The sequence below is a fragment of the Pleurodeles waltl genome, chromosome 7, assembly GCF_031143425.1.
Source record: "Pleurodeles waltl isolate 20211129_DDA chromosome 7, aPleWal1.hap1.20221129, whole genome shotgun sequence".
NCBI classification, from domain to species: domain Eukaryota; kingdom Metazoa; phylum Chordata; class Amphibia; order Caudata; family Salamandridae; genus Pleurodeles; species Pleurodeles waltl.
Window position 1 is genome coordinate 279,403,749 of NC_090446.1, and position 11,397 is coordinate 279,415,145.

At 47.4% G+C, this 11,397-nt stretch overlaps 1 protein-coding gene across 1 annotated transcript; it reads right to left on the reverse strand.

The window, feature by feature from the left end:
* Positions 1-5,774: 5,774 nt before the first annotated feature.
* CEBPB (CCAAT enhancer binding protein beta) lies at positions 5,775-10,915 on the reverse strand. Its single transcript, XM_069243649.1, has one exon. It carries the CDS (start codon positions 10,017-10,019, stop codon positions 9,132-9,134), a length of 888 nt encoding a protein of 295 aa, XP_069099750.1. The 5' UTR covers positions 10,020-10,915; the 3' UTR covers positions 5,775-9,131.
* Positions 10,916-11,397: the final 482 nt, after the last annotated feature.

Consider the following 11,397-nt stretch of genomic DNA (forward strand, 5'->3'; position numbering starts at 1 on the left):
CTATTTCAAGTAACTATCACTAAGGCCCTAAGGTAACTAGAACTAATGCCCTTGCCAGGCCCTGCTAATTACCCCAGATATTACAGCACTCATGACAACCTGTTTAACATTATTAAACATATCAATGAAACATTAGCAGTAAAATTATTGAAGAAAAAAACTGTGTATGGTGGGGTGTGAGCTATGGTTACCATAGGGCGCTAGTTACTTGAAATAACTCTAACTGAAACCTTTGATTTTTTTTCAGCCTAGATATATATATATGTATATAATTCACTGAAAAAAACAGAGGTCACAGAGACGTTATAGTTAAGATGACGTTTTACCCATACAAAACCGTAGAAATTCAGCAGTTATAGTTATGCTTATAGTTATTCTTATGTTACTTAACGGGATGAGTTATAGTTTCTTCAGATAATTATAACTATAACTATAACTGCTGAATTTCTATGGTCTTGTATGGGTAAAGCTACAGCCTTAGTACAACGTCTCTTTAACTGTGTTTTTTTAGTACATTTTATGCTTTTTTTAACGTCAAGTAATATATAATTACCACATGTTAATGCAACCACTGCTGCACATCATCTTTGCCTGGGAAAGGTGGGGGTTGGCTGCAGTGAGTAGCGTGTGGCCAGGCCCTGTGGCCAAACACCCTTTATGCACCCAACCCCATGCTGTGCACAGCCATCACCCGTGCACAGCGGGTTTTGGTATGTGAGTGAGTATTTTGTGTTTTTCACAAGATTACACTGGGGGCCATGCTGAATACCTTAGTGGTTCCCTGGATCCACCCCAAAAAATGTGGGCAATTGTTGCCCATGTGGGGTCCCACAGGGACCCGTCCATCTCCCCTATGGGGTCAGAATACCTGTATCCTGACCCCTTATGTCAGTTTTTTATTGTTGACTTCAGCCAAGTCCAAAAATAAAATACACAAATAAAGAAAAGGAGGCAGGGTGTACATACACTAACCCCCTAGCCTTGGTTCTGGGGTCCCTCTGGGACCCAGCCAGGGCAAAAGGTATGTTTTATTTTAAATCTAAGGTGAAATTCAGTGTGGATCTGCAATTGTCACTCTAACTTTTTGAAAAACAAGCACGGTCTCCTGTACGTGTTTTTAATGTAGTCCCCCAGTGGGCCAGTTCCCAGGGGCATGTACATTTTATAATAAAATGGAAGGAGGTGTACGGACTCTCCTCCATGGGCTTTGTTATGCCCCAGGAACCACTGCCTCCTGGGGCAACATTAGGACCAATATATAGGGAGACCATCAGACACCCTAGGGAACCACCACCTCCTCGGGGCTTCTTCTGAAAAAGGAGAGGGGTTGCATGGCCCCCCTCCTGGGGCTTTCATGTGCCTTCAGGGACCACCACATCCCCAGGGACAAATACAACTTTTTAAAGACAGAGGGGGCTGTGAGGCCTCACTCTTGGGCCAAAGACGGCCCAGGGACCACCACCTCCCAGTAGCAGGTTTCCTGTTACACTGATCAAGAGCATAGTCTGCACCACAGCTGCTAAGGATTGTATAAAAAGACCCATTACACTGAAAGAAAAACTTGAAAGGAGCATACCATTAATGTACTAATAGCTGAGGGGCGCTGTGCCACTTTTCTACCAGCTTTCCTTAGAAAGCTGAAATGACTTGAAAGATTTTTTCTGGTTGACTATCAACATGAAGTAAAATACAACAGCATGTCTCCGTGAAACCAATAGGATTTTATTTGATCTCCCAAACGTTACTATTACATGTCTAAAGCTGCACAATACCTCTAAAATTATGCCAAAAATAGATATTGTGAACATATAGCTGCTGCCTGTAATTTCTCAGCATTTCTTCCTTGGCGTAACTGAAATCATTTTCTAAGGCTAGCCTGTTTGCTCCTCTCCCTTTATGGGTAGTCCCTGCTTACCAGGGGCGGCTCACGGGGCGCTGGCGGGGCGAGGGAGGGGGGAGAATGAACATTACAACAAAAAAAACAAAAAATAGTTACCTTCTCTGCTCCCGCACCGAGCCGCTCCTCTGCTGCAAGCAGGCACAGGCTCCCGGCCTGCCCTGCAGCCAATCCTGACGCTACTCAAAGCAGCGTCAGGATTGGCTGGAAGCGCCCAGCCAAGGCACTCCCAGGCAGACTGGGAGCCTGGGCAGGCTCTCTCCAGCCCGCAACTATGCCCCTCCTCTTTAAAAGAAAACGATAGTAAAGTTTATTATTGTTTTCTTTTAAAAGTTTTGCAGCTGTAGCTGCTGGAGGGGGGGCAACGGTCCTCCACCCTAATGGAGGAGCCAGCCCTGCTGTTTACACAGGACTTAGCCTGTTTGTGCTCTCTATATTCTTTGCTGTGTGGCTCTTAGCTTGTGCGCCTTTTCCCCATAAACCCTGAGCATCGTCCACGCTGTCACTCCAGAACCGGGCATTGCCTGCTTCTGCTCACTACAATGGCGGTGAAGAAAAAGCCTCCCACGATTACCACAGCAGGAGTGTCGTGGAGATTAGCAGCTGGTGAGACCAGAGTAAAGCATAGCAGGTACCATGACACCTTCAGAGCTTGCTTTGTATAAGATGTGGGAGCCAAATACAATTCTATAAGCCATCCTCTCATTCTAGATCCTTGTCCTTTCACTTGTTACACCACTTGGCAAGTGCTGAAAGAATCTGCTTATTGAGGCTGGAAACAGCCAAGACCTTTTGACCTTACAAAAATTATACATATGATTTATACTTACTTATAGCAGCTTCCAGCAAACGCTCTGTATTCATTGGTCTGTTGTGTTATTCACACATTTCTTCTGCCACTGCGGCATTGTACAATGAACCATCCCACTTCATCCACTGGATAACTTACTGCCAATGAGGACATTCTGCCTTTTCACAAAGAGCACAGACACATCCAAGACAGTTCCTATCATTGCAGGAACTACTAGGGGGATGTGTGCTTTTTGAGAGCAAAGGGTAAATTTACTTTCTTTCATTGCCCCCTCCCCCCCCTTTTCCTCAGCCCCTGCTTGACAGATCACCCTGAAACTTTCCATGCACAATAAGACCCTAGAAGCAACTTTTTTTTTAAGTTTTGTGAAGATTCGTCAAAAGATACAGCCAAGTAAAAAAATGTTTTTTATATGGAAACTAGGTCCTTACTAAAACTACCTACTGGTGACCGCTAGTAGGTAAAAATATATATAATTAAAACAATAGCTGTGCGTGACTTCCCCACACCACTAGGTTTGTGTTAGAACAGTGCAGGTATCACTGCGTAACAAGCCCACTGGTCTTTGTCCATCTCCAACCACTGGTGTGTATTTTTGTACAAGGTTTTGCTTCAATGCTGAAAATATACTGTTTTATTTTTTTTATTTAAAAAAGTTAGACGCCGAGATGTTTCAAAGTTGCCCATTTGTTACAGCCCTTATAAACTGCGACCTTTGCCCGATTTCACTTTCGGTCAAACTGTTAAATGTTGCTTAGCTATGTAGGGTGGGGAGGGAGATAAAACTGTCACGCCAGCCCTTTCCTTTGGTTTTGAACTTCTGCATTTAAAAGCTGCACGTATTAACTAAATCCACAAAAATACAAAGTGCTGAGCAAGGTGAAAAGTAGTCCTTGCCTGTAAATCCCTGCGCACATGGTTAACCATGTGTGGGCCGGAAGTGAAGGCGGTGCTTCATGAAGATTGAAACAAGGAGCTTTACAGTAGCAGGAACTGAGGCCCGGATTTATACTTTTTTTACGCCGCATTACCGTCTTTTGTGTCAAAAAATGACGGTAATACGGCGCAAAAAAAGTATAAATCAGGGCCTGAGTGTGCGAAGGGCAAGCAGTCTACAGTTCAGGACACAACCGTGTATTTCCAGAAATTGGTGCTCACTTTGAATATTAAGGGTTGATGAGCTTGTCTTACGCATATCGTGAAACCTGGAAGGCTCAACAGCAAAGATCGCCTGTGTGTTGGGGCGGGGAAGAGTGATCTGTCGTCACCAAGCCCAAAAACTAAAGATGTCCCATTCAGACGGTCCTTTTACCCAGCGGCAAGGACAGTCTGACAGTAGACAGTTTAAAGCAGATTTGTTTCTGGCAACAACTCGCTGTGACTTAGGCCCTTCTGGAGCGAGATCATGGCTCAGCTGGTTAAAGCACGCACAGGGCCGGTTAGTAGTTCACCCGTTACGGTACTGATGAATTCGTTCAACAGGACGGTCTGTGATGATGCTAATAGAGATGCAATAATTCGTAAAAGCAGAAATAAACAAGAAGTTCATCAATCCAGAAACATATTAACAAGGAACCTTAAATGAAAACACAATTTTTGTGTACAAAAATGAAAACCTAATATTGCTAGTTGGTAAATACATTTAAGCGCTGCGACATTCACGAAAATGTATAAGAACTGATATTAGACCAATTCATGGTGAAGGGTAAAGGTTGTGGGCTTATCCATGCGTGGATATTGTACTAGGATTCTTTACTGTGTGTTTGCCTTGTGATACTAGGGGTGAACAGGGAGAGAGTGGGAGACGGACGAGGCAAGAAAAAAAGGAAAGGTGCATTCATTTAACTTTAGGAGAGCTCTAAGATGTACTTTCGGCTGTTCTTGAAAAGGAAAAATTGAAGTTCAGGTACTCTGTATCGGAGTGCCTGCTTCTTTCTGAGAAGTACCAGTACTCTCCAATTAAAAGTATTACGTTTATCTTGAAAAGTGCAGGTATTCTTCCTCTCAAAATAAAAAAGTGCCGGTATTCAGTACCGGCCCATTTTAAGCACTGCTTTCCGGTTACTTCAGAGCACATGCGGCGCTAGGAAGACCGGACAACTAACTATGGAAGTCAAGATGGAGAGCAGGATGGACAGAAGATGAGCTTGGGAGGGGGATGGGAGTAAATATTTGTTAATGTTATCTTTTGTATTGTATAGCGCCAATAGGCTGCGTGTCTGCTACACCTGAAAAGCACATTGCCGTGACGCGGGCATTTATTAATGCTGTGTTGAGGTAGGCACATTTACTTTCAACCCGTATCCTCAGAAGTCATAAATATACACCAGTAACAAAATAAAATAAAAACGTTTAAATGTCTGAGCATTGTATGTAGAGTAACGAGCTTTACTCCCATGACAATCCCCGTGTTCTTAGGTTCTATCTGTAAGGTAAACAGACATTCCCTTATCTGTAATAACGCAGACAGGCTGTTTTGATGTAGTACCAGCTATATCCTGCGAGGTATGGAATGCAGTAGAGAAATAGACGGCAATAGGTCTGACGTCAGCTCACAGCCTTTTGGCTTTGTCAATGCTTGCTTTTTTTAAAATTGTTTTTGCAATCCTTTGCTGTTGGCGAAGCCTGTCAATCTTAAAGAAATGGGTAAAATGTTTTTGATCTGAGAACGCACACTTTTCCATAATAGTCACTGGCGCTTAAGGAAAGGCTGCACGTATTCCTTCTTATAAAAGGGCAAAATGCGGTCACTTCCATTGAAGTTACTCAGTATCTCAAGTGGGCTGACCCACTGTCCCATGTTGTAGTGGGGAGAAACAAAATGTGGGTTACAAAAGACCAAGGTATGAAGAAGTCTGTCTGAATGCCAGAATAAGTATACTATACTTACTTATAAGTATATTTCAGTAATACCCAAGAGGTCTTGCCTAACGCCAGCTCTAAAAAACACATAATCTGGATGCCTAGATTATGATGAATATTGTAGGAACGGTTCTTGGGGACAAAAAGAAAATTACCTGGAAAATTAAAAACAACGACCCCGGCACATGAAAAACAAACTCGGAGTACTCGAAACAAGTTATTTAATACTAGGAATGTGAATGGGATATATTCAGTAACTCCAACCAATGACCCTTGAGAACAAGGGCGCTTAAGTAAACAGATTGTGAGCTAGAAAAATAACAAATACCTCTCTTCTGAAAGTGGAAGGTAACATTGCCACTTTAAGAACTCGTGCTATAAAAATTAAGTCGACTGTGGTATTCTCTTGAGAAGTTCGGATAAATTAGCACAAACCCCTGCTGTGATGGGGCAGGGAAAGTCATGTTTACACGGAAAGCTTTCTTTCGGCGCTACACCACGGAATACATGCCCATCCAATGGCTGCAGTGAGGGAAATTGCAGAGGACAGGTGTTTCCCGGACCCCGGAACATGATGCATTGTTGCGGGCACCAGAGAGCTCAGCTGTCTGCACATAGTGTGACCGCGTCTTGCTTTTTGTGGAGTGGGAAGGCTGCCATCGGTCACAGGCTCTTTAGATGCGGTTTACATAGTTTAAAAAGCCAGCAGAGGAAGACAACCGACGACTCCTCGGACTCTGCCTGTTGTGCTGAGTCACTGTGAGCTGAAACAAGGCTCTGATGGGCAGAGCAGCGGCCCCTTCCGGATCCCAGTGGTAACTGCCTGAACACACTACAGTGCAGAACTGGCAAGGAACAGATTTATAAATAAAAAGGACATAAAAAATAAATCACAAGATCTCTCAGACTAATCCTACACTACCCACTGCCAGTGGCCGCCCCTCTTAATAATAACAAATATATACATACACGACGTGATTATTGAGACATGAAATTACGTTGCTACGTCACAGACGTGAGCAACTCCCAAATATACACGGTGAACCATGCAGTCAAACGGAACACGCCAGTCTCAGAATAAAACACTTAGTCACAAAAACCTTACTCATACTGTAAAACGAGATCATTCACAGCTGTTAGTTTTCCGCGACATGTGAGCCATCTTTCAAAACATACAAGGAACGCTTTTCCGTTTTTGGTTTCGCTTTTCTCCAGCAATTTAACTTTAATTACAATTGTTCAATAATGCTTCAAAATGTAGCAACAATGCATCAATACCAACAAAATATACATATTTTTGTTTCCGCTTACAGAAATAGAATATTCTTTATAATAGAAAACGTAGACATCTTTAAAAGATTACACAGTTCATGGCAGACAGTTGCACATGGTTGCATCACTTGTGTACCCACATTCGTACCAGACATGTTTAAAGTATTGCATCACGTTGCGTTCTTTTTTCCTCCTCTTTTTAAATAACGCTGTTATTCAGCGCGTGTTCTGTGACACAAAAACTGAATAACACATACATATATAAAAAAAATTGAAATTGTATTTTTGGGGGACAAGGTGCAAGTTTGCGAACAACGACGGGCGCTTTCAATGCTGCGTGTGAGTTTATTTTAGGAAGGCGCTATTCCTTTGAGTGGCTACCCTTTTCACAGATTAGCTGTGTTTTGTGTTCGAATGGTAGGGTGACGAACTCGTGGAGACATTTGCATTACAAAGAAACAGGTACACATACCGATTACAGGCCCTGGGATAACGAGGACATGTAAATGTAGACATGCATCCGACCTAAACCATCTTTGATTTGAGAAGTGGGAAAGGGGTAAATGAAGTTACCAACTGGTGTTCATGAAACCACAAATCCCAAACTGTAAAATTCTGGGTTGCTGTCATACTAATTAAGTGTTTTGATTTAATCAACCCCTACCCTTCCAAAAATAAATAAATCAAATGCAAAATAGTGCCCGGCCACGTCACTAGTGCTTGAGCAGTAGAAACCACACATAAAAGAGGAGTTCCATAATCAGTGCCTCGAATCTGCCCCAAGGCACATGCGCTACAGGGTACACATCATCCCATATTTCCGCTACAAGTCACTGCCTCAACCTAGTGAGGTAAAGCAGAACAACAGTACCGTACGCCTCTCTCAATTGAAAGGAATGTGTTCAGACTCCCAAACCCAGAACTTTCAGGCTTCCTAGGTGAAACAGCTCATTCTGTACACGCTTTTGCCCTGGAATTCCGTTTACACCACCATAAAATTAGGTCTACATGTCGTAGAGTGTTTCTCGGGTTACTTAAATTATAGACATAAGAAAGAAGGAAAGGTGAAAGCTCTGAAACTCCCAACCCAGGTTACAGACAATGTGTCCAGCATCTTAAAACTGCCCCACTCCCCGAAAGTGTGTGTCTGAAGGACGGCCTCCAACCATTGCCGAGATGGACAGGGGCGTAGCATTAGGGGTGTTACACCCGCCCTCCCCCTTAAAAATGTATATTCTGGTAAATAGTAGGGTACGGGTGCATTCAGTCATATTTGGCGAGGTGTCTATCGGGTTTCACCTGGCCTTTTTACATACACACAAAAAACGCATACACACTCTTCCTCTCTTGGTCTTGAAAGTCTTCAAAATGTTTCATATTTTACAAAATATTGTTAATTCTCACGCTTTTTACGTCTGCCACCGACATTCCTCTCTTTTCACTGTCCCTTAAGGCCCTCTCGTGCGCCCTGCTTGTGATATAATGAATTTTGACATCAAATTGTAGGGTAATCTGTAGCTGCCCCCCCCCCTCCAAATTTTACTGACCAAGCTGGCTCCCTGCTTCCAGCCCTGAGATGCAGGATTACTGCAGAAGACTTGCATCACAATAGGATAGAAAACGTAGAAGTGGGTAGTTTCTAAGTGTCATTGCCGCCCCGTGAACCCCCAAAACAATGTATCTCTTGAGATCCCCCCAGTCTGGAGAGCAGGGGGAATGGCTAGATAGAATGCACAGTTAAATTAAAAAAACACGTCACACTCTTCTGTCACATGCCGGGGCCGGTGACGATTGCATGAGCGAGTTGTAGTAGGCACATAATGGTGAGTACAGTGTTTCTTGGTTTCTTCAGGTACACAGGTCTGTGGTCTGCTCAGTCTTCTGGGCAGGTTTTCCTCGTGGATAAGGGCATAGCGCCTCGAATGTACGCACAGTGTTCTGGGTAAATAACAGTTCTGTAGTAAAGTGTCAATGTAGAGTTCCTGGTCTGTGCAGTCATGTCCCTGCTAGAGGACACACCCGACAGGTGAGGGAACACAATCCTATCTGCGTTAAGGACACTCCGACTGAATGCACAGAATCCCGGCTAAGTGCCAAGTACCCCGGCATAGTGCACGGTTCTCCAGGTGGGCACCACGGTGCTCCCGGGTGAGTGCACTTTGTTCGCCGCGGTGAGGGCACTGTCCAGCCCTCAGCAGCAGAGGCCCGGAAGCGTCCAGTCTCTGGGCTCCCCACAGCTTCTCCCGGGCACGCAGTAACAGCGAAGACGCAGGCAGCGCAGCCTCTGCCCTAGCACTGCCCCTGCGCGTGCCCCTGCAGCAGGGGCTCGGGCAGCTGCTTGAAGAGGGTCCTAAGGGTGCCCAGCTCCCGGGAGAGCTGCTCCACCTTCCGCTGCAGCCTCTCGTTCTCGGCCGTCAGCTCCAGCACCTTGTGTTGCGTCTCCATGTTGCGCATCTTGGCCTTGTCGCGGCTCTTGCGCACGGCGATGTTGTTGCGCTCCCGGCGCATCCTGTACTCGTCGCTCATCTTATCCAGGCTCTTCTTGCTCTTGGTCTTTCCGCCGCCAGAGTGCTGCGGGGTGGCGGGGGAGTAGCCCGAGCGCGAGCTCTCGGAGCCGGGCGTGGGTGTTCCTGGCGGGCTGGAGCAGGACGAGGCGCTGGAGAGGTTGCCGCTGGATCCGCGGCTGGGCGCGGACGGGTAGGGGAGGTAGCCCCGCGGGTGGTACGGGGAGTCGGTCATGCCGCGCTCGTCCTTGGCCGCCTTGGGCCGGTAGGGCTCGAGGTGCTCGAAGACGGGCTCCACCTTGGTCTCGGCCAGCGGGGGGTAGGCCAGCAGCGGACGGCCGGCCTGGCGGTAATCTGCCCGGCTGCGCGCCTTGTACTCGTCGGTGCCCAGCAAGTCGGACAGGAAGTCTGTGCCGGCGGTAGGCTCGGCAGCGCCCCCTGCCGGCCCCTGCGGGAAGGCCTCCAGGTAGGGGCTGAAGTCGATGGCTCGCTCGTGCTCGCCCAGCGCCAGCTCCGCTGTCATGGGCCGTGCCCGGATCGAGGGGGGCAGTAACTTCCCGAAGGGCTGCGAGAAGCTCTCGGGCTCCTGGTAGAAGGCGCTAGCCACATCCATGGGCTTAAAGGCCGGGCCGAGGGACAGGCATTCTGGGCCCCAGCCCAGGAGGCGTTGCATGAAAGCAGAGGGCGCGCTGGAGGGTGCCGGTGGAGGGCACAGGTGGGCGCTGGCACTGAAGGCAGATCCTAGGAGCAGGCAGCGGGTGGGTCTTGTCTGCCACGCGAAGCAGTAGCGAGATGGCACTCAGAAGTATGCAGCTGCTTAGGGTGCGGGTAGGAAGCTGCCTTATATCCTGGATGTTAGTGCAGGAAGGAACTGCTCAGAAGTGTACTGCAGAACAGCGTGCACCTGTCCTGCACGTTGATCCTCCAGGCAGACCTTTGACTTGCCCGTACCTTCTCAATCAAGCAGGTGGATTTCGAAACTAAGCAGGGCTCTTTTCTGTATGCACAGTCCAGCAAGTAGGGGAAAACACTTCCACGGCACTTCACCAAGGGAGTACAACAGGTGGACAGGTCGCTTCAGTGTACCCCAAGGTACATGAATCCAGTGCACTTTTCTCTGTCCGTGTTCAGGCACGCAGGGCTCCGTACTCTACCCCAAGTGCAGCAGGCATTGTATCCAAGTGGGGGTAGAAGATGGCTGTGGGCTCCGGTGCAGCTCGGTCTCCGCTATACTCAACTGCCAGGGTAGAAGACAGGCAGGACGTTGCAATGTTTGCCAAAACTGTCACGCAGGGCTCGGCACCGTACCGCAGGGCAAGCAGGACTCCTCGTTGTGCCCTGGCTGGGGCAGGCTGAACCCCACAGTACTCCCCAGAGCAGGCAGGACTTTGGACCGGCGGGCAGGGCACTGCGTTTTACTCCGAGGCGGACTCTGCTCTCCCTGACCCCGTGCTCTGCTCCGCTCACGGGATCCCTTCCTGTTTCTCAACCCTAAAGTCTGTAATAAACGCTGCAGAGATTTCCCCAGCCTTAGTTTTTATAGGGCTGCTGGCAGTCATAGTAACGTGCTGACGTCAGAGGTAGAGACTCGTCCAAGAAACTATAGTGTATTACAAACACTACTGGGGTAAGACAAAGCTGACCCGTGCCATGGATAAGCACCTCACAGGACCCCGGTGTCAGCACCACATGAGACCCGTGCCAGACGTGGAGCACTCCCGATAAGCCGTACCAAACCCGGGTTAGACCCAACCCCGCCCCTCTCCCACCCCCACGAACGCCAGGCCCTAGTGTAAGCATCACACCAGATGCGTTCCAGACCCGGGTTCATCCAGTATCCGTGGCAAAACCTTTTTCGACCCATCTCCCCAAACAAGTCAACACCCTGGTATTCGCAGAATACAGATTCGTTCTAGAGCTCTCCGATTCCGTGCCAATCCCAGTTTAGATCCTATCCCTCAACCCGTGCTACCTCAGGTTGGTCTGAGCACCGGATTAGTGCTAGTCCGGGATGTGAGCAGCTCTTCCAGCATCCGCGCCAAACCCGGGTT

Bases quoted from the DNA above. Each gene is read 5' to 3' on its own strand.
- CEBPB (XM_069243649.1), bottom strand. From the start codon at position 10,019: ATGCAACGCCTCCTGGGCTGGGGCCCAGAATGCCTGTCCCTCGGCCCG.